General features: G+C 44.4%; 2 protein-coding genes across 2 annotated transcripts in view; one reads left to right on the plus strand and one right to left on the minus strand.

Annotated features, from left to right (window-relative positions):
• Nucleotides 1–22,333, plus strand: part of CHML (CHM like Rab escort protein) — a 43,762-nt gene extending 21,429 nt beyond the window's left edge. The window contains exon 3 of the transcript XR_008555338.1: nucleotides 22,263–22,333. The gene's annotated coding sequence lies outside the window, so the exon portion shown is untranslated. The remainder of the gene's footprint in view (nucleotides 1–22,262) is intronic.
• KMO (kynurenine 3-monooxygenase) overlaps nucleotides 1–23,491 on the minus strand; it is a 32,989-nt gene that overhangs the window by 5,424 nt on the left and 4,074 nt on the right. Inside the window, exons 2-10 of the mRNA XM_054712912.1 lie at nucleotides 18,993–19,062; nucleotides 18,179–18,276; nucleotides 16,615–16,704; nucleotides 15,450–15,498; nucleotides 10,186–10,273; nucleotides 7,841–8,006; nucleotides 4,282–4,353; nucleotides 2,240–2,361; nucleotides 1,113–1,260 (exon numbers count right to left, since the gene is read on the minus strand). Coding sequence (XP_054568887.1) covers nucleotides 1,113–1,260; nucleotides 2,240–2,361; nucleotides 4,282–4,353; nucleotides 7,841–8,006; nucleotides 10,186–10,273; nucleotides 15,450–15,498; nucleotides 16,615–16,704; nucleotides 18,179–18,276; nucleotides 18,993–19,062 — 903 coding nt within the window. The remainder of the gene's footprint in view (nucleotides 1–1,112; nucleotides 1,261–2,239; nucleotides 2,362–4,281; nucleotides 4,354–7,840; nucleotides 8,007–10,185; nucleotides 10,274–15,449; nucleotides 15,499–16,614; nucleotides 16,705–18,178; nucleotides 18,277–18,992; nucleotides 19,063–23,491) is intronic.

Genomic DNA, 23,491 nt, shown 5'->3' on the forward strand with positions numbered 1-23,491 from the left:
ATGATAACACTATCTTTACTTAATTAATTTACTTCCCAAGGATCTCTATGAGGTAGTTCCTAATAAAATCCCAATTTTACAGATAAGGAAATAAAGATAAGTTAGCTGGGCAAAAGTGTAATTATAGAGTGAGGATTTGAACCCACGCCTTCTGATGCCACAGCCTTGGGTACTTATCCACTAAAATTGGTGTGTTCTTAGGTTTTCATAAAACAAAATGTTTACCACTGCTTTGTAGAAAACATAATTGATTGGATTCACAACCCATTTATACCTGGAATATGTCCCAGTAACCAAAACAATAAAAGACTATGATTATAAAGCTATTAGTTATCAAACGCACACATGATATTTCTTTTCTGAAATATTTTTCTAGCCAGAATGATAACATTTCCCTGAAAGCAATGGTATTCAGCATCTAATCTGTTTCACAGTTTTATTTAATCCCGCTGATTGTGGTTTCCTTTGGGGGGGAAAAGTGAAGGAAAAAAAAAGATAATTTGAGATCTTTTCTTTCTTTACACCTAACATTTATATTCTTATGCATAATATCTAGAAAAAATATTTTAAAAACCAAGTCTTGTATTGCTGGTAGTCAAGTCTCCAAATGTGAAGCTATCAAAACATTTTCTAAGTGCACCGATAACTATCTTAGGCTTCATGCTTCTTTTTCTACATTAAATTGCTGGATCAAGTAATTCAAGACTTGCCTATAGTCGCTGATAAATCTAGTTAAACAGCTGGTATGATGGTTGCATTGATTGTGTTCTCAGAGACTCTGTGGGGATAGTTTGTTATGTTTTATTTTTTTGTTTTTGTTGTTGTTGTTAATCCTCACCTAAGGATATTTTTTTCATTGATATTTAGAGAGAGTGGAAGGGAGGGGGAGAAACAGAGAGAGAGAGAAACATCGATGTGAGAGAGACACATGGATTGGTTGCCTCCCAACCAGGGCCAGGGATGGAGCCTGCAACCGAGGTATGTGCTCTTGACCAGAATCGAACCCGGGACCCTTCAGTCTGAGGGCCGATGCTCTATCCCCTGAGCCAAACCCACCAGGGCATTTTTGGTTTTGTTTGAGATGTTATTACCTGGGCGGGAAAAGAACTTACTGCGTTCATTCCTTGCCCAAAAAAGGGCACAATGGCGTGGGCCGCGTCGCCCATCAGCACACAGCGTGACTTAAAGTGGAAAGGGGAGCACTTCACAGAGATCATGGCTTGGGCGGGCAGCAGGAAGAAGTCCTGTGTCAGGGCTTGCCTTCGGAGAAAGGGAACCGGAATGGAGAGATGTTAAACGAGGCACCAACCACTGCCCAATCCTTTCACGTCTACTGGCTTTATTACCGTGGGACCTTATGGACGAATAAGTACACCAGAACGGCAGCAGAGGGAGAAACGGAAGCTCCTTCTGATCCCCACATTTCGTTTCTTAAAAACATACACTGAGGGGCCAGATGATGATGATCTCTGAACGCGTAATAATCTGGCCACTCTGTGTGTGTGTGTGTGTGTGTGTGTGTGTGTGTATTAGAGAGGCCCAGTGCATGAATTCGTGCATGGGTGGGGTCCGGACAGCCTGGCCAGGAGGAGGGGACATGGGCGGTTGGCCGGCCTGCCTGCTGGTCGAGGGGACCATTTGCATATTAGCCTTTTATTCTATAGGATAGACACTGAGTGGCCAGATTATTACGTGTTCAGAGATCATCATCATCTGGCCACTCCGTGTAAAGGCCAAGGGACGCCAGTGACTTGTCTTTCCCAGAGAAACTGGCCATGGCCTGGGGTTGTTCAACTCACTGCTCACAGTGCAGCGTCCGCTTTGGCTCATACAGGCTTCCCGTCTAGGTCACTGCCCAACTGGACATGTTTAAGCAAAACAAACAAGGTGCACACTCTTCCTTTGATTTTTGAATAACTCAGCCCAATGGAGCAGAAGTCATGATTGCACATCTTTTTTTTTTTTTTTGGTTTGTCGTCGTTGTTCATCCTCACCCGAGGATCTGTTTCCATTGATTTTTAGAGAGAGTGGAAGGGAGAGGGAGCGGCAGAGAGAAACATCGATGTGAGAGACACATCAACTGGTTGCCTCCTGCACGCACCCCAACCAGGGTCGGGGAGCCTGCCACCAAGGTACGTGCCCTTGACCAGAATCGAACTCAGGACCCTTCAATCGGCGGGCCGACGCTCTATCCACTGAGCCGAACTGGCCAGGGACGATGGCACATCTCAACACTTACTCTCCCATGAGAGGAACGGCGTCCGGGAAATACTTGTGGAAGAAATCCAGCACGTCTCTGCTGGTTTGAAGTTTCTCGAACTCTTCAAAGGGCATGAACAACGTACAAGTGAAAGTTTTGTTCTGTGAGGAAAGGAACGGTGTGAGCGGGAATAGGAGGCCCATGATGTGGGCACAAAGCTGAACCCCCAAATCGCAGGGCTCCAGTGCGGCAGATGGCACCTGGGAGGAGGGCCCAAGCAGACAGGAGAGGCAGCCTCACACTCTCCCCGACGCCCAAGAGACAGCGCTGCCGAGGCTCCGGCTACTCCCCTGCTTCTCAGTTATTCGGGGGATTTTCTAGCTGGTGAGTTTCAGACATCTTCACCAAGCAAACACCGCACCTGGGATTGCTACTAGGTTGGTTGGATTTAATATCGCCTCCCTGTTTTCCTCTATCGTTCGTCTTACGACAGTATGAATAGGCATTGGACCCAAGATTGATACCAAGAGAAAAAAAAGATAAAAGAAAAAGACCAACAGATAACGCTGTCAATCTACATTGCATAATAACAATAACAACAACAATGAAATAACAATACTATACATTTTATATATAAAAACATGGAGAGTCTAATGAAAGAACAGCCCTACTCTATTTTGATAATGTATATTCCAATCTATATCTATCTATATCTATATCTATCTATCTATCTATCTATCTATCTATCTATACTAGAGGCCTGGTGCACAAAATTCATGCATGGGGGGGGTGTGTGTCCCTCAGCCCAGCCTGCACCGTCTCCAATCTGGGACCCCTCGAGGGATGTCCGACTGCCCGTTTAGGCCCGATCCCTACCTGGATCGGGCCTAAACGGGCAGTGGGACATCCCTCTCACAATCCAGGACTGCTGGCTCCCAACTGCTCGCCTGCCTGCCTTCCTGATTGCCCCTAACCGCTTCTGCCTGCCAGCCTGATCACCCCTAACTGCTTCCCCTGCCAGCCTGATAGATGCCTAACTGCTCCCCTGCCAGCCCGATTGCCCCTAACTGCCCTCCCCTGCAGGCCTGGTCACCCCTAACTGCTCTCCCCTGTAGGCCTGGTCCCCCCCAACTACTCTCCCCTGCAGGCCTGGGTCCCCCCCCGCAACTGCCCTTCCCTGCAGGCCTGGTTGCCCCCAACTTCCCTCCTCTGCCGGCCTGGTCACCCCTAACTGCCCTCTCCTTCAGGCTTGATCGCCCCCAACTGCCCTCCCTTGCAGACCTGGTCCCTCCCCTGCTGGCCGTCTTGTGGCGGCCATCTTGTGTCCACATAGGGGCAGCCATCTTGTGTCCTGGAGTGACGGTCAATTTGCATATTACTCTTTTATTTTATATATATATATATATGCCTAAGCGACTGTTCAACTGGTAGCTATGATGCACTGACCACCAGGGGGCAGACACTCAATGCACAGGCATGGGAACATGGAACAGACTGATGAATCTCAGAGGGAAGGGGGGTAGGGAGAGGGCAGGAAGAGATTAACCAAAGATCTTATATGCACACTAGCAGCCTGGTGCACGGATTCGTGCACCAGTGGTGTCCCTTGGCCTGGCCTGTGGGGATCGGGCTGAAACCGGCAGTCCAGCATCCCCCGAAGGGTCCCAGATTGCGAGCAGGCGCAGGCCAGGCCGAGGAACCCCACTGGTGCACAAATCCGTGCACCGGGCCTCTAGTGTTTTATAAATCTTAAAGGCTGAAAGTACTTCCTAATACACAACCTAAGTCTCTTTGGCTTTATCTGGGGGCCACTTCTTCCTTCACTGTCTTGGGAAAGATGACAGGGACCACGACACACAACCCCATTAGTCATTCGTGTATGTTGACTCTCCTTTCTAATGTAAATAATTGGAATGGCTTCAGTTTTCCCTCAGTAATCCCAAAGTTTCAAAGATGTAATCACTCTATAGACTAAACGATGACGAGGTGAATTAGGTATACACATACTAAGCACCAAAGTGAATAAAGAGCAACATTGATTGTAGACGCAGAATTACAGTAGATGAGCGATTCCGTACTACCTTGTTAGGAAGTGCGATCATCATGAAGGTGTTCCTAGGCCAGATGTGCAGGTAATTCGGTTCCATGGCAAACTGCAGAGCAATGTGCGTATACCTGGTTAGTGTGTCAATGCAATGCATCTGTAAAACGGACTATGCTTATTTTATAATTTCCCCACAGGAATTTAAATCAGTATCATATTCATGATGGTATCTATTACTACAAAGTAGAAACAGTCTTAGGCAATTTTTGTGCTCTGTCTTTATAAGCTCAACCTTAGGATATATATATATCCATTGCCTTTTATTAAAAATGTACTTGATCACTTGACTTCAAAAAGTTTAAAATCAATACTCTATTCTGTATGCCAGTATAGTGGAACTAAGTATAATTGAAGATTTGAAAACAGGCTATAAGATGTTCTCTCTCTCTTTCTTCTCTTTATTTTCATACATACACACTCACACACAAGCACATACATAAAATATATATATCGACAGATATAAGCTATATATGTATGGATACACATATATGTAAGGTATCCCAAAAATGTATGCACATACTTTGAATTAGTATAAAGGTAGTGTTTGTTAAAATACATTTCGCTTTCAAAATTGAACTATCAGCTGTTAGAGTGTATATACATTTTGGGGGGGCACCCTGTATATGTGTATATGATATTTTTAGATTTTATTTTTCACCTTATTTGGGGACTTATTTGTATAAATTGAAAGGTCCTAATTTAAAAATTCATGGGCAAAACCAAATTTTACAAACTAGCCTCCTATCACTTGTTTCCTACAACATAAATAGAGAGGTCTCGCCTTTACAGCAAAATAGCAGCCTGAGTAAGTATTGATTACTGGGTAGATCAATGGACCCAAGAACTAATACAAACCCTTATGGTTCCCAGGGATATGTTACATATACAAGAATAGCCAATTATTTTCCAACTACTTCAAGTTCGCATTACTTTTTACAATTGTTTAGGAAGCACTTACCATGTGTATATTGTACCCGGTAGGAAGAACACAGAAGCACAGAATAGTCTCCCAGCTAACATTTGCATACTTTGTGTGAGGAGCAAAAATATTCCTTCCTGGTTTTTTAATCCCCAGAGCCCCAAAGACAGCCCAGTGCATAGACATAGCAATGAATAAACGCGTAACTATTGGACCTCAAAGATCTTACCATGCAGTTGAATAGGCAACATATATCCATACGGAAAGCCAAATAACTTCCCTTGAACACCAGTTCAACTGGTAGAGATACAATAGGTGATTTGGAGCTAAATTAGAAGTATAGGAAGGAAAAGCTGGGCAGGTAAGAAATTTGTGGGGTGGGAGAAGTTAAAACAAGGGATTCCTGGCCCTAGCTGGTTTGGCTCAGTGACTAGAGCATCGGCCTACAGACTGAACGGTCCCGGGTTCGATTCCGGTCAAGGGCACATGCCTGGGTTGCGGGCTTGGTCCCAGTGTGGGGCATGCAGGAGGCAGCCGATGGATGAGTCTCTCATCATTGATGTTTTTATCTCTCTCTCCCTCTCCCTTCCTCTCTCTGAAATCAATAAAAAATATATTTAAAAAAAAGAATTAGTAAACACATTTTTTGACCAGGAAGAAGATATAGACAGACAATAAAATCTTAAAATATGGACTTGACTGATGATACAGTTTGGTGTATAACGGGTATATGCTACCACTATCCCAAACTGACCAGCAGTTTTGCAGATATCTGAATTTCAGACACACAGATTAAATCAGTACCTTGAAAAATGGAAGTTTTATATGCAAATCAAGTATTTACACTGTTCACTTATCCTTACATAGAAGCCAAGATCCTTCTTCCTTTTGTGGGTATTTTAGTTTTCATAATAAGTCCCTAGATTTACATGCTTATGATAATATAAAATGTACATATCACATATTTGCCTCAGGACACATATGGTTCAACATGGGAACAAGGGAATAAGAAAACTCTTTGGAGAACATTCACTATGATACATCTGACAAGGGGTAAAAATCCAATATTGCTAAGGAGCTTTAAAACTCAACACCAAACACTCCAATTAAAAAGTGAGCAAAGAAGCCCTAGCCAATTTGGCACAGCGGTTAGAGCAGTGGTCGGCAAACTCATGAGTCAACAGAGCCAAATATCAACAGCACAACGATTGAAATTTCTTTGGAGAGCCACATTTTTTAAACGTAAACTTCTAACGCCACTTCTTCAACATAGACTCGCCCAGGCCGTGGTATTTTGTGGAAGAGCCACACTCAAGGGGCCAAAGAGCCGCATGTGGCTCGTGAGTTGTGTTTTGATGACTACTGGTATAGGGGGATAAATGGTGATGGAAGAAGATGACTTTGGGTGGTGAACACAATACAATATATACAGGTAATGTATTATAGAATTGTACCCCTGAGACCCATATTATTTTATTAACCAATGTCACCCCAATAAATTTTAAAAAATAAAAAATAAAAAAATAAAAAAAGAAGTCATGGAAAGAGGGGGGGGAATGAATATTTTATATGCAAATCAAGTATTCAACTAACACTGTTTACTGATCCTTACTTATAAGCCAGGATCCTCATTCCTTTTTTCGGTGTTTTGGTTTTCCTTAAGAAGTTCCTACATTTCTTTGCTTGTGACAATTCTAGAGGCCCGGTGCACGAAATTCGTGCAAGGGGCTCGGCCCTTGCAGCCCCGGCTTCGTCCTGAAGGTCGTTGGGCTGTCCGGTCTCATTAGCATATTATGCTTTTATTATTATAGATAAAATATACATATCACATATTTGTCTCAGACCACATACACTTAACATGGGAACTCCTTGGGAACCTCTCTGCAGCGCCTTGCTGCTCACTTTATTTAGTAGCTATTGTTGATTTAACCATGAAAACAAGTCCTGTGGATCGCCAGTGCACAGAATCGATTTCCAACCCATTGTTTTTCCTCTCAAGAGAAAATAGAGAAATGATATTATTACGTAAGACAAATTCCCTGTGTGTTTCCAGTTGGGTAGTTATAATTCCTCTCTTTCTTTAGTTAGGAAAGTATATCAAAAGGGAAGGGAGCCCGGCCAATGTGGCTCAGTGGTTGAGCATCAAGCTATGAACCAGGAGGTCACGGTTTGATTCCTGGTCGGGACACGGGTGATCATGATCCCCAGTGTGGGGCGTGCAGGAGGCAGCCAATCAATGATGCTCTCTCATCATTGTTTCTATCTCTCTCTCTCCCTCTCCCTCTCTCTCTGAAATCAATAAAATGATATACCATATTTTCTGGCGTATAAGACGACTGGGCATGTTGAAGATTTTCCTTGGTTAAAAAGTCATCTTATATGCCGGAAAATACGGTATTTAAAAAAAAATTTTTTTTTTTCAATAAAGGGAAGGAAGAGACAGGGGATAGTATTAAGGGGATATCTGTACCCCAATTTATTTTTAATGACAAAATACTCGTGTCAAACCTCAAAACTGACCAAGACATGCAACTGAGAGCACCTTCTATGCCGATCTGAGGTGGAGTGGGTGTGTGTGGAGGGGGGGAAGGAGGGGATAAGAAAGGGAAGGACTTACATCGCCATTCCTAGGTGGGATGGTCAGTTCCATGTACCCGTGGGGAATGTACTGCTGACTGTAATCAAAGCGGGGTTTCTTCATGAGGTGACTCCTGACCGTTGAATAGGCTCCATCACATCCTACAACGAGGTCATAGGTGACATCTTTGGGAACTTTGTCAGATCTGAAAAATAAAATGAAACATCTTTAAAAAAAAAAAAAAAAAAAAAAGGTCTGGTGGTGAAAGGCAGCGAGTCAGTGGGCCTGCTTCTCACTTTTACAAGCCTGACCTCCAGCTCTGAGTTGAGAGCTATGCAATGGAGACGGTAACACGTATCCCTAGGACAGGTTTTCCTCTGAGAAGGAGAATAACGCACAGCTGCACTGAGGGAGGAAGGCACACAGGCCGTGGAAGTGGGCCTGAGAGTTGAGTTCCCTGCATGAAGGGAGAGGATCTTGAAAAGAAGGCCGAGTATTGCAAGTGGAGGGGACATATGAGCCACCGCAGGGATGTGAGCAGGGCTTTTGGGGAGCAATACATTTGGCTTGACTAAAGGGTAATAGAAAAAAAAAAAAATAGCCTAAGAAGCGAATACAGTGTGGGGAGGGGAAAAGGGGAGGAGAGAATCCTATATAATAAAAGCGTAGTATGCAAATTGTCCCCTTCGACCGGGAGGTCATCCGGGAGTTCGACCAGGGGGTGGGGCCAGCCAGGGGAAGGGAGGGAGGCCCTGGCCAGCAGCCGGCAGCCACCAGGGACCCTACCAGTGCATAAATTTCATGCACCAGGCCTCTAGTTTTGAATGTTCAGACAAAAGATTGCAATACATTATCCTGGCAAAAGGGGAAAAAGGTATTTCTTTTCCCACTTGGGGAGAGGATGCATGAAGAGTGGTAACTTAAGAAATCACATCGCAGGGGTCGCGTTGAAGTGGAGGCGGAGTGTAGAAGAGAAGGGGAATGGGACCGGGTGAGCGCAGCAGCTGCCTGTGCAGGTATGACAGCCAAGGACTGTGTTGTTCAGGAAGAAGAAGACATAGACTCTGAGGCCAGTAGAAAAGTTAGGAGGAAATAGGGAAAGGGGCCCGGCCGGTGTGGCTCAGTGGCTGAGGGTCAACCTATGAACCAGGAGGTCATGGTTCAATTCCCGGTCAGGGCACATGCCCGGGTTGTGGGCTCGATCTCCAGTGCGGGGCATGCAGGAGGCAGCTGATCCATGATTCTCTCTCATCACTGATGTTTCTATCTCTCTCTCTCTCTCTCCCTCTCCCTTCTCTGAAATCAATAAATATATATATTTTTTAAAATAGGGAAAGGGACACATGACAATAATTATAATTATCTGGGTAATAGCACAGGGATGTCAGGAATGGGACACACTTGGAGAAAAGCAGATGATCAAGGTTTCCGATGTGTTTTGGGGTCATGGCAAGAGGTACCTATGAAGATGGTTTTGGTTTTGGTTTTGGTGTTGGTGTTGGTTTTTGAATCCTCCTCACCCAAGGATATTTTTGCATTGATTTTTAGAGAGAGGGAAAGGCAGAGCGAAACATCGATGTGAGAGAAAGACATCGATGGATTGCCTCCTGCACACGCCTTGACCAGGGCCCAGGCTGGGGAGGAGCCTGCAACCGAGGTACGTGCCCTTGACCGGAATCGATCCCAGGACCCTTTGGTCCGCACGCCGACACTCTACCCACTGAGCAACACCGGCTGGGGTGTCCTCTGAAGATGTCTCCTGAGAAATTAACACTGATTAGGATTGAATGAAGGACCGAGGAGGAAGGCGCAGGCCTGGGCTAGAGATGTGTGTGAGTTTACAAGTGGTTGTTGCATGGACTGGAAACCCATGACACATCGCAAGAGTGGGGCACGAGGCTTGGAACTTCGGAGGAAATGGAACTTCAGGGGAAATGGAACTTCGGAGGAAATGGAACTTCAGGGAAAATGGAACTTCAGAGGAAATGGAACTTCGGAGGAAATGGAACTTCGGAGGAAATGGAACTTCGGAGGAAATGGAACTTCAGGGGAAATGGAACTTCGGAGGAAATGGAACTTCAGGGAAAATGGAACTTCAGAGGAAATGGAACTTCGGAGGAAATGGAACTTTAGAGGAAATAGAACTAAGGAGAAGCAGGCAAGCAGCATCCAGAAAGGGGTGAGGAGCAGGGTGGTGTAGAGTCATCTGTTTCCCGGGAGGAGAGAAGTGGAAGCACAGTGTGGTGGACTCCAGAGCCTCGGGGAATCACCCTTTCAGTCACCATTTAACTCTTCCCAAAGAGCCCAAGAGCAAAGCTGACAGATAAAGGCTGCTCGGACCCCTCACAGCTCCCTCTGAAGCCAACAGGCGGGCGGGCCGTTACCCAAGCACCGTGATGGTTCCTTCCTCCGGGTTGCACGTCAACAGCCGGTGGCCAAAGTACACCTTGGCGTTGGGGTAGCTCTCCACCGCTGGGGAGACCGGGGAGAAAGCAGACACCAGTCACGTTCTCATTCTGACGTCCCTTCATCACGGGGAGATGGGGATCATTTCCTGACCACCGTATGGCAGAGTGATTTATTCTTATCCACGCCAACATGGTTAAAGTGCTCATTTTACTTGGTGAAAGTTCCAGGGTGATTTGATAGTAAGAATTCATGATTTTGTCATGAATAAAAAATCAACTACTGCCCTGACCGGTTTGGCTCAGTGGATAGAGCGTCGGCCTGCAGACTGAAGGGTCCCAGGTTCGATTCCGGCCAAGGGCAGGTACCTTGGTTGCAGGCACATCCCCAGTAGGGGGTGTGCAGGAGACAGCTGATCGATGTTTCTCTCTCATCAATGTTTCTAACTCTCTCTCCCTCTCCCTTCCTCTCTGTAAAAAATCAATCAAATGTATTTTTTAAAAAATTAAAAAATAATAAAAAAATAAAAATCAACTACTCTCATCTCAAAAATAAATAAATAAATAAATAAAGAAAAAAATAAAAGATCCAACTACTCCATTATGCAAATTCTCATATTGCTAAGATGATCGGCGGCCCGGAAAGGAACTAGTCATTACATATTTTTAAAAGTTGCCAGTCGTTTAAGGCTTTATTTGTGATTGAAAATACTCAGCCAAATTCTTTCTCATACTAGGCCTGCTGTGAGCCCTCTAGACTTCTAATTCAAGTTGTAACAAGTGTGGATTGCTGATACGAATGCTTTTTATCATCACACACTGAAACCCCCGGGGTGGGGGGGGGGGGGGGAAGAATTAAAATATTTGAAACGTCAGGTGATTTTAGTGCTGGTGTGTTTTTTTTCTTCTTCTTCTCCTGCTAGTCATCTCTGGAATTTAGCCATTTTCATTTTCTGAACTATTAATCATGTTCTTGTCATAGTCGTAAAATATGTTTTTTATCCTTTATGAATTCTCAAGGATAGGGGAGCTATCATTACAGGCTATGTATTGGTTTTAAAGCTACCCAGTCAGGATGTAGGGATTCGTTCCAAACTATTCATCTTATAAATGGAGTAAGGAAGATGCCTGAGGCCACGGGAAGCCAAAAGTCAGGGAATCGATGCCAGAGCTTCTGACTCTCAACTCGGTATTCCCGTCTCTACGTCCTTCCTTTTTGTCTCAGATTTTGGATTCTTTTGTCCCATTTTTAAGTAATGTATTTTTATTGATTTCAGAGAGGAAGGGGGAGGGAGAGAGAGAGATTGAGAAACATCCATGATGAGAGAGCATCATGGATCGGCTGCCTCCTGCACGCCCCACACTGGGGATGGAGCCCCAAACCCGGGCATGTTGCCCTGACCTGGAATGGAACTGTGACCCCCCTGGTTCACAGGTTGATGCTCAACCCACTGAGCCACACCGGCCGGGCTCATCTGTTTCATTTTTGAGATCGATTTGGGGTTCGAAGACTTAAAGATTCTTGAACGTGGGGTTGGGAGTTTTAGAATCTTGAAGTCTGAGCGACCTTAAACCACAGACGTAGTTACATATAAGAAATCTCTTGGCAAATAAATGTGGAAAAATCAGCATTTACCTGAATCACTAAGGCTAAACTTGTACTAGTATTGTGTTTTATTTGATTACAAGATCCGCATTACTAACCGGTGCACCTAGTGTATTTCATTGACTTCAGAAAGGAAGGGAGAGAGAGAGACATCAAGGATGAGAGAGAATCTTGTTGAAGTCACCTGCTTCTTTTTAGGTTTCTAATAGGATTAACAATGACACGTGTGACTGGCATTTTTGGGGAGACATCTTGAACAGCACTGCCCTAGAGCCGTGGTCGGCAAACCGCGGCTCGCGAGCCACATGCGGCTCTTTGGCCCCTTGAGTGTGGCTCTTCCACAAAGTACCACGGCCTGGGCGAGTCTATGTTGAAGAAGTGGCGTTAGACGAAGTTTAAGTTTAAAAAATGTGGCTCTCCAAAGAAATGTCAATCGTTGTGCTGTTGACATTTGGCTCTGTTGACTAGTGAGTTGGCCGACCACTGCCCTAGAGGATCTACAATGTAGGCTTGTAGAATAAAGGCCCTGAGAAGTACTGTAAGATTACAAGGAAGACTTAAAACTTGCTTGAGGCAGGACTCATCAAATTCCCTTGGCCCTGTGTCCTTTTCCTGTTTGCCTGGCTTAGCAATTACTACCGTGCCCGGATGAGTGAATCATGACAGAATCGCTCACGAAATGCTGATGCAGGAAAATGAGGTAGCTGGAATGTCTCAGGGGGAAGGCCGCTCCGTCAGGAGGAAATGAGAATTTACAACGAACTCTCCATGGAGAATGGGCAGCTCAGACGTTAGCCTCTCCTAAAGGATCAAAGCACTTCACAGTCCAAACCAAGTGTAGGGGCCAGGAGGCCCCGCATTCATCTTACTAACGGATTGATAGCATGCGTTTATTTATTTATGTTTTTTTTTAATTTTTAAAAAAATATATATTTTATTGATTTTTTACAGAGAGGAAGAGGGAGGGATAGAGAGTTAGAAACATCAATGAGAGAGAAACATCCATCAGCTGCCTCCTGCACGCCCCCTACCGGGGATGTGCCTGCAACCAAGGTACATGCCCTTGACCGGAATAGAACCTGGGACCCTTCAGTTCGCAGGCCGACGCTCTATCCACTGAGCCAAACCGGTTAGGGCTTATATTTTATTTTTTATTGATTCCACAGAGGAAGTGGGAGAGAGAGAGAGAGAGAGAGAGAGAGAGAGAGAGAGAGAGAGAGAGAGAGAAACACCAGTGATGAGAGAGAATCATCGATCAGCTGCTTCCCGCACGCCCCCTACTGGGGATGTGCCCGCAACCCTGGCGGCATGTGCCCTTGACTGGAATCGAACCTGGGACCCTTCAGTCCGCAGGCCGACGCTCTGTCCACTGAGCCACACCAGCTGGGACGTGTTTATAGCATGTATGAGCTCGCATGCCGCGCAGCACATGTCAGTGGCACACAGTGAGGGGCGCTTCTGACCTGGGCACCGAGGCTGGGTCTTCCCTCCCTGGGTGAGCGCCTGGGTGTTAGCAGATGCTCCATATACAACATTGGAGGCGGTGACAGTAGTAGTTAAAAGCATGGACTTTGGAATCAACAGACTCCGGTTCAAATCCCCATTCTGCCACTGATTAACAGTGTTACCTGTTACCCCGTGGGGCCCTCTCAGCCTCCTTCCCCATCTGTGCAACTGAGATAAAGGTAATTCCCTCCTCACCGGTTGTGGGGCGGGTTATACAAATGGAGGCATATAAAGCACTCACTCTAGTGCCTGGTGCCTCAATGCCCAGTTGCTATGATTTTCATCTTAATTACATTCAGAGGGCACTATACCAGTAAAGAGATTGTCTTAGGTGGCCAATACTACATTTTCTTAAGATCAACAGGAATCTATCTAGCCACCCAGCCCCACCCTACCCTTCTGCCCATCCAGAAGACAATCTTACAAATGTATGTAAAGAAATTGAATTAAGAATACTAAGCCCTAGCCCAGCCGGCGTGGCCCAGTGGTTGAGCGTCGACCTGTGAACCAGGAGGTCACGGTTTGATTCCATGGTCAGGGCACATGCCCAGGTTGTGGGCTTGATCCCCAGTGTGGGGCGTGCAGGAGGCAGCCGATCCATGATTCTCTCTCATCATTGATGTTTCTCTCTCTCTCTCTCTCCCCCTCTCCCTTTCTGAGATTTAAAAAAAAAGAGAGAAAAGAAAAAGAATACTAAACTTTGTTTGTTTGTTTCTCTTTTTTCTAAACTTTATTTCGTAAGTCCCTGGTGAATTAACTACAAGGACTTTCTCCATCACTCCTCCCCCCAGTTTAATTCAGTTCCATTCAAAAGGCACATAGCAAACTGGCTTTGGGTAGGGAACTGTGAAGGGAACACAGATAAATCCCATGCAACCGCTGCTCTCCAAAGAGCAGAGACTGCTGGTCTGCGTCAAGACGGACGGACTGCCCTAACCTGTGTGGCTCAGTGGATAGAGCGTCGGCCTGCGGACTGAAGGGTCCCGGGTTCGATTCCAATCAAGGGCATGTACCTTGGTTGCAGGCACATCCCCAGTAGGGGGTGTGCAGGAGGCAGCTGATCGATGTTTCTAACTCTCTATCCCTCTCCCTTCCTCTCTGTAAAAAAATCAATAAAAATATATTAATAAAAAAAAAAGGTGGACGGACTTAGCGGATGGGAGGCATACTTCAGGGCCATGCTTAGCAGGGGAGTGGGTCTGTTTAGCACGAATGCTGAAGAGGACAGAAAACTGTGATGAGGGATGTGGTGGGATTGATTAGCCACGCTACAGATTAAGTGACCAATCAGGTTTTTGTTCCATTAATGTGTGGGCTTCTTAGTTACTCCAATTAGAAACCTCGGGGTTATATTTTACTCCTTCCTCTTTCTCATCCTCCCACGCCCTCCATCTGCTGGGTCTCCTACAAATACCTTGAATCTGCTTCCTGCCCCCCCAACCCTGTTGCTATAGCTTGAGTCCAGGGCCTCCCTTTTTGCACACAAGCATCACCCCAATCTCTGAAGCCCTCTATTAGCCTCCACACTGCTGCTTTTTAAAAAATGTATTTTTATTGATTTCAGACAGAAAGGGAGAGGGAGAGAGATATAGAAACACCAATGATGAGAGAGAATCATGGATCAGCTGCCTCCTGCACGCCCCCTACTGGGGATTGAGCCCACAATCCAGGCATGTTCCCTTGACCGGAATCGAACCCGGGACCCTTCAGTCCACAAGCCGATGCTCTATCCACTGAGCCACACCAGCTGGGGCCACACGACTGCTTTTTGTTTTTCTGAAATGCAGATCTAACTGTGTCACTTTGCAAACCATCCCAGCATATCTGTTGTTCCACGAGACTGTGCATTATTCATCGGGGATAGCACTCATTCATTCCAGTGCCCAGAAGACAATAGGAATTCAGTCCACGTTGAAAAAATAATCTTCATTTAAGATGATTGAAAAGGTGAGAGAGAGATGCCGGAGATGTTTCACTACTACTTTTCAAGAAGGGCGTGGTATTGTACATAGCCCTGCTCTTAATAACTCACAAAAACAAAGAGTAAACAAGTCCCAATAAACCATGTGACCAGATTCGTCTCATGTGCTCTATTCAAAATGACAACTGGTAAATAAAGCGTTGGACTTACCAGTTAACAGATCCTTGTTTAGATTTGTTCTGCTTATAGAAAGAATATACTGCAAGAAAAATACAGTAGATATTGTTTGTTTCTGGGCGATGGGCACATATAATTCTATGTTACTCACTCAGAAATAGGACAAATTTATTATTTAGCAGAAAGTTGCACGCTCCGTTTTAAGATCATGTAGCCAAGTAGCCTTTTTAAAGAAAACAATAAGCACTTTAACCAAATACATATAATAAGACGCTTACGTTTAAACGTGGGCTTTTGCAGAGTGGGATGCTATGAAAACCAAACCCATCTCTTGTGGGAAAAGATTACTTTCACTAAGACAGCTTTAACAGCAAATCGTAAATGTCATGCGTTTGTCTCAGGTCTCCAAGTTGAGCTGTTTAGAAAAACTTACAAAGACAACACCACAAGAATAAATGTGCTGTTTCCCAAAAAGTAAAATGGGAAACACACATTTCACATTGAAATGAAGTTGTCTGAGTTGTTTGTGGATTTGAGTATAGAGTCTTGGTCATTTTTATTATTTATTTTTTAAAAAAAATAGTTTTATTGATTTCAGAGAGAAAGGGAGAGAGAGATGGAAACATCAATGATGAGAGAGAATAGGTTTCCCATTTTACTTTATTGTGCCACGTGGTTTCCCATTTTGTACAAGATTAAATTACATTTTTACTTCTTACTCTGAAGGCCTTCATTTCGATGTGAAATGTGTGTGTGTTGGGGTGTGGGGCGGGGGGAGGGTGGCCATGGCCAGAAGGCCAGAAGGGAGTTGATAGGAGTGGATCACCTGCCTGGGATACAAGTTGGCTCTTTGTGACTTTGTAAGACAATTCAATGGGATTAACTGTTCTGTGAGGTTTGGCAGGCACAGTACATAGGGCTCAGCATACTTTTAGGGCTACATGAAATGTTTTAATTTTATTTTTTAAAAATATATTTTTATTGATTTCAGAGAGAAAGGGAGAGGGAGAGAGAGACAGAAACATCCATGATGAGAGAGAATCACTTGATTGGCTGCCTTCTGCACACCCCACACTGGGGATGGAGCCCACAACCTGGGCATGTGCCCTGACTCGGAATCGAACCGTCATCTCCTGGTTCGTAGGTCACCGACGTGAGACTCAGCTATCATCAACAAGTATCTCTAGCGTCAACCTACCTGCGACTTTGTCCCGTAGGGAATTGCAGACTTTTTTCCTGAAAAAGAGTGAATCATTCTTGCTCTCATGGGAATTCCTTGAGATACAATCTGAAACAAAACCAGAAATACCCATCTCAATTTCTGTAACATGGCATTATGTAAAAAAAAAAAATCGATATCAATAAAAAGATCAATATCAATTTTAAAGTGTGATTTATAAATATTTTCAAAAACATTTAAAAAATATCAAGGACCATGGAAGCACAGTATGGGGGAAAGTTAATGAAAACGGTGTTCCTGCAAATATTAGTGTTTGCCTTTTTTTTTTTTTTGAACCGTTAGATTTTGGAATTGACTTAAAGTGTGTTGGGTCCAAATCAAATATTACACTTGAGGGGAGTGTTTTACTGTCAGAGAGGGTAAATGATTTTTCTCATGGTCTCAACAGAGCAATCCATGGGCCTCAAAAACCCAGGACTCCTGAAACCCCGTGCAGTGTGTTCCTACACTCGGACCTCAGAAAAGTGTAGAAATGGAGCTGGAACTCATATTGACTCGTGTTATCATTTTGAAGCCCATGGTCAGCAAAAGTCCTATCAAGAAAAATATATCATTTCTGTCCACATTTTCCAGCTGCACGGCAGACAGTGAGAAGTTCAGCGACGTCGAGGCCATGTAAGGAGAATCCACTACAGGCCCTCGATCCTTATCCAAAACCACAAGGCCCATTGGTTTCAGAATTCAGAAACTTTCCAATTTTTGAGAGGCAGTTGAGTGCCTATGTGGATATCACATAGCTCCCCGCAGAGTTTGGGGCACCACCTATAATCAAACAAAATATCTCTGTAATAAAAGTCACACTAAGTGAGAAAAAAAATAAGGCCATAAAAAGCCTCCCATCAGGTCAGATTTTCTGCTGAATGGGTGATGAAAAGCTTTCTATTTTCAGAGTTTTCTGGAGTAGAGAATTGTGGGTAAGAGATCACGGACCTGTGTAGTCAAAAGAATGGGCCCCGCCTTCACAGCTCAGTAGTTGAGTGTTGACTTATGAACCAGGAGGTCAGGGTTCGATTCCCGGTCAGGGCCCATGCCTGGGTTGTGAGCTCCATCCCCAGTGTGGGGCGTGCAGGAGGCAGCCAATCCAGTGATTCTCTCTCATCATGGATGTTTCTGTCTCTCTCTCCCTCTCCCTTCCTCTCTGAAATCAATAAAAATATATGTTAAAAAATGTATATACATATTTTTAAATAAAAGAATGGAGTTGGCCTGCTCCTCGCATCCTAATGCCATCTCAGATCCCGCTTTCTGGGGCAGGACTCTCCCATCCTGTTGAGAACCCAGGTGGGGTGGCAGCCTCCCCCTGCCCCAGGTCGTGGGTCATGCTCTGGATCCCAGGTGCCTCAAGCCTCACATGATCACCCTCTTGCCCAAACGCAGAAGCTTGAAAACCTCTGTCGATTGAGTCTGCGCGCAGAGGTTCTTGCCATTCAATAGCGCTCCGAACCGGGATGAAATAAAACCGTGCAGTTGCTGCAAAACAGCAGGTGCTGTCTTCTCTGAGGGAAAAGCATTAACGAGGTACCTGGTCTTCCAGGCCCATGGCTTTCAAGGCTTGGCGTCCTCTGTGAGAAAGGGCCAAGTTAATGCTTCTCCCACGCGCCAACTGAGCCACTCGGATATCTAGGACATTGCAAGCAGACTCCACGTTACACACGTCTCCTTCCCCCGCCCCCCTTTAAATATTTTTTATTTATTTTTATGGATAATTAAATAAACACTCTATCCACTGAGCACACTAGCTAGGGCCCACACTTACACACGTCTCTTTTTTCCCCCCCTTTTAAATACTTTTTATTTATTTTTATGGATAATTAAATAAACACTCTATCCACTGAGCACACCGGCTAGGGCCCACACATCTCTTTATATCCTTGGACAAGATGGACATGTAACACCTGAGCGACTGGTGCAGCCAGCCCCAAATTGCAAGACCTTGTTAACTCTTAGAGAAAATGCTAATAATAGTACATTTGTATTCATTGAATTTAGACAGTTGACATTTAAAAAATTCTAACAGTTCCCCTTTTAAAAAAAAAAGAAATCTTTTAAAATCTGCCCAGCCGGCGTGGCTCAGTGATTGAGCATCGACCCATGCATCTGGAGGACACATCGACCCATGAATCTGTTCGATTCCCGGTCAGACCCCAGTGTGGGGCGTGCAGGAGGCAGCCGACCCGTGATTCTCTCTCATCATTGATGTTTCTATCCCCGTCTCCCTTCCTCTCTGAAATCAATAAAAATATATTTAAAATGTGTATATATATATATCTTTTAAAATCGGAAGAGAAAGAGATCACAGAATGAGAACCACATCTCAGCTTTCCGAATTGTCTTACCTTCCCTAGCTTCGTACACATCAACTTGGAAATTCCTCTTGGCAAGGAAGCATGCATTCAACGATCCAACCTAGGAATCAAAGCAAGTTTCTGTTTTCACATTTTTTTTTTTTTATTCCACCAGTAGAGAGAGTTTTTACTGTCGTGTGTGGCTTGGTTATCACACCAGTTTACTTAGTCACTACTAGAAGGCACCGTTTGCAACAATAATGGGATAATTCAAGATTAAATGCTATAATTTTAGAGATAGGTTTCTTTTTACTTTTTATAGTGAGGTATAGCTTTTATACAAAGATCATAAAACATGTGTACAGTTTACAGAAGAATTCGAAAGCAAACACACGCATAACCATCATTCTGGTAGATAAGTAGAACATTGCCACCTGGCTGGCGTGGCTCAGGGGTCGAGTGTTGACTTTTCATTCCTGGTCAGGGCAACATGCCTGGGTTGTGGGCTTGATCCCTAGTGGGGGGGGAGGGGTGTGCAGGAGGCAGCCGCTCAATGATTCTCTCTCCCTCACCCTTCCTCTCTGAAATAAAAAGCATATATATTTTTTAAAAAGTAGAACATTGCTGCTCTCCTAAAGCTGCCCCCACCTCCCCACCCCCAGGTATGATCCCCAGCCTTTCACCAAAAGGTAAACATTATGCTGATTTTTGTGATAACCCATCCTTGCTTCTTTATCGTTTTACCGCTTAGGTATGTATCTCTAGGCAATCTGGGTTGATTTTGCTTGCTTTTGAATCACATAATTAAAATCACATGTGGCCCTAACCAGTTTGGCTCAGTGGATAGAACGTCGGCCTGCGGACTGAAGGGTCCCGGGTTTGATTCCGGTCAAGGGCATGTGCCTTGGTTGTAGGCACATCCCCAGTGCGAGGCGTGCAGGAGGCAGCTGATCTATATTTCTCTCTCATTGATGTTTCTAACTCTCTATACCTCTCCCTTCCTCTCCTCTCTGTAAAAAATTAATAAAATATATTTTAAAAATAAAATAAAATAAAATCACGTGGTTTTTTTTGTTTTGTTTTGTTTTATTTTTGCATCTTGCTTCTTTAACACAACAATATGCTTATAAGTTTCATCCATTGCATGGGTATCTTTTTTTTTTTGTTATTACTGTATGAGTCATCATTGCATGACATCCCACAGATGACTTAGCTGTTCTACTGTTGAAGGACATTTGAGCGTTTCCTGGTTGGGGACTATTATTAACAACTAGAGGCCCAATGCACGAAGATTCGTGCAAGAATAGGCCTTCCTTCCCCAGGCTGCCGGCACCAGCTTCCCTCCGGCACCCAGGACCCGGGCTGCTTCGCTCGGGCCACTACCGCCACCCACCAGGGGTGTGCTCTGAGCCTTGCTGTGGCCGCTGGGTGCAGGCCCCCACCCCTGTGTGTGTCCGCTGATGTGGGGGCGTGCTCCGAGCTGCGCTGGTGGTGACTATTAAGGCTTAGAGCCGGTAGTGACTGGAAAGGCATCCCAGACAAATTTGCATATTACCTCTCTCTATATGTAGATATAGATGCTGTGAAGAACATTCTCGTACATAAATCCTAGTCCGCATGTGCATGCTTTTTCTCTAGAGTTTTATACTCAGAAGTGGAATCTCTGTCCAAAGGTTGACGTGTCTTCACCTTTATTATGCCACGTGGTTTCCCATTTTGTACTAATTTGTTTTCCAGCCAGCAGCTTCAGAGAGTTCGTTTTTGCTGGTGCTTGGTGTTCTCAGACTTTCACGTACTGCCATTGGAGGGGCAGAGGGGAGGAGTGTGTTTTAATTCGTGCATGACTGATTAACTAGAGGGGGGACGCTGTCTCCCGTATTGATTGACTACTTGCAGCTCCTCGTTTGTCAAGTGCCTGTAAAGTCTCTTGCCTATTTCTATTGGGTTGCATGTCTTTTTATTTTCCTTCTATTGATCCTTTGAGTTGTTTTTGGATTTGAGTACAGAGTCTTTGTCATTTTTATTATTTATTTATTTTAAATATATTTTTTATTGATTTCAGAGAGAAAGGGAGAGAGAGATGGAAACATCAGTGATGAGAGAGAATCATGGATCGGCTGCCTCCTGCACGCCCCCTACTGGAGATCGAGCCTGCAACCCGGGCATGTGCCCTTCACCGGAATCGAACCTGGGACCCTTCAGTCCACAGGCTGACTGAGACAAACCAGCTAGGGCTCTTTGTCATTTTTTAATGTTGCCAATATCTTCTGTGGTTTGCTTTTGATTTATTTATTTTTAATATATTTTTATTGATTTCAGAGAGAGAAAGGGAGAGGGAGAGGCAGGTAGAAACATCAATGATGAGAGAGAATCATTGATCAGCTGCCTCCTGCACGCCCTCCACTGGGGATCGAGCCCAGAACCCGGGCATGTGCCCTTGACCTGAATCAAACCTGGGACCCTCCAGTCTGCAGGCCGACGCTCTATCCACTTAGCCACACCAGCCAGGGCTGTGGCTTTCTTTTAAAACTCTCTAGTAACTTATAAGGATGGCAAGCTCTTCAGTTCAGTGTAATCACATTGATCAATATTTTACATTATTGTTGATGCATGTGGTATCTTCTAAAGAAGTCTTCCCCTACTCTAAGATTATGAAGAGTTTTTTGTCTATTGCCTTCACAAACCTTTATAGCAGTGGTTCTCAACCTTTCTAATGCCAAGACCCTTTAATACAGTTCCTCATGTTGTGGTGACCCCCAACCATAAAATTATTTTCATTGCTACTTCATAACTGTAATTTTGCTAGTGTTATGAATCGTAATGTAAATATCTGTGTTTTCCGATGGTCTTGAGCTCTACAGCATCGGTTCTCAACCTGTGGGTCATTACGATTCATTAATGTAGCTTCTTGCATGTCTCAACGCACCTCAGAATCAACAGGTTCAAACTGAAACATGGGATCCTCGGCCCCATCTTGCCAATTCTCTGCGGTATTCCTTATGTCAGTGTGTGGTCGGCCACCCAGCTCGTTGCTCAAACCAGAAACCTAAGAGTCACCCCTGGCACCTCTCTCCCCCTCCTTCTCCATGTTGAATCCATCCCAAGTTCTGCCAGTCCTGCCCTGTCATGTTTCTCCATCCACCCATCTCTTGCCACGCTCACCCTTCTGCTTCTGTTACCCCAACCCTTACGCTTGACTGCTGCCCAGTTTTCTGTCTAGTCTATCAGCATTCACCTGGCCCTCTGCTGATCGGTTCTCCACCAACAGCCACTTGGAGCGATGGTGAAATCAGTCATTTGCACTAACTCTTCTGCCAACAGGAAAAGAAAACACAGAGAGATGAACCTGGCATTGGGAGCCATGCCTGGGGGCGTCTACTGTGTGCAGGGCAGCCTGAGGATTTCAGCAGAATTTTGTTGGACTCATGAAGCTCTAGGGACAACATGTGGGCTTCGGGACACCCACCTGACTTCCTGCTTAGGAGGATTTACTAAACCTCCGGGCTTTGGGTCAGGACTCTCAATAGATACATCTCAGGAGAAGGGTACACTGGAAAGAGATCAATGATCAAAGATCAATGATCCAAGGGACTAAAGCCTATTTAGGAAAGTCCTCTCTAGTCCTGTAATCACATTCATCTGGGCTTGCTGGTAAACAGAGCCACCTCGTAGAGGCAAACATACTCCCCTCTACAGACAAATGACATCACCTTAAGCCTCACATTTCCTTAATAATTTGCATATATATTATTCCTCACCCAAGGATATGTTTGCTTTTTATTGATTTTGGGAGAGAGAGGAAGGGAGAAGAGAGAAAGAGAAACATCAATGTGAGAGGGAAATATCGATCATTTGCCTCCCATATGTATCCTCGTTGGGGATTGAACTCACAACCGAGGTATGTACCCTGACCAGGAATCAAACCCGCAGCCCTCTGGTGTACAAACAGGACAGTACTCTAACCAACTGAGCTACCGGGCCAGGGCCTTCATATATATTTTAAAATATATTCTTAATAATTTCATACTGCATGATTCTCTTATAAAGACAACTAAAACTAATCCACAATATATGCATATACATAACTTTAGAAGTGTATATATATATATGAATAATCTGTGTATATATGCTACACATAAAACTTTTAAATACATATATATTCAAGGGAATGACAAACACAGGATTCAGGGCAATACTTATAACAGGTGAGAGAGAAGCACAGAGGTGGATATAAGTCTGTCAATATTGTAATTCTCATGTTGAGTTCAAAGGTTACAGCTTCTGTTTATTATTGTTAATCAACAAACAAGCAAAAAAAAGTAAACAAAAATGTCTTCTCCAAGATGAGTCATAATAATGTGTCCGGAAATAAAGATTATGATAACTCCAGTTTTGTGTAACTGAGGTTCAAATAAAACTAAAAGAAAAAAAAAAGGGTAGATGTTACAGGCGTTCGACTAGAAGGATTCGTAACAGGGCTGATAAAGTGCATTTTACACTCTAACTTTATTTCCTCTGCTCGCTTTCTGTAAAACGTGCTTAATCAGGAA

This window comes from Eptesicus fuscus, chromosome 24 (assembly GCF_027574615.1).
Source record: "Eptesicus fuscus isolate TK198812 chromosome 24, DD_ASM_mEF_20220401, whole genome shotgun sequence".
NCBI lineage: Eukaryota > Metazoa > Chordata > Mammalia > Chiroptera > Vespertilionidae > Eptesicus > Eptesicus fuscus.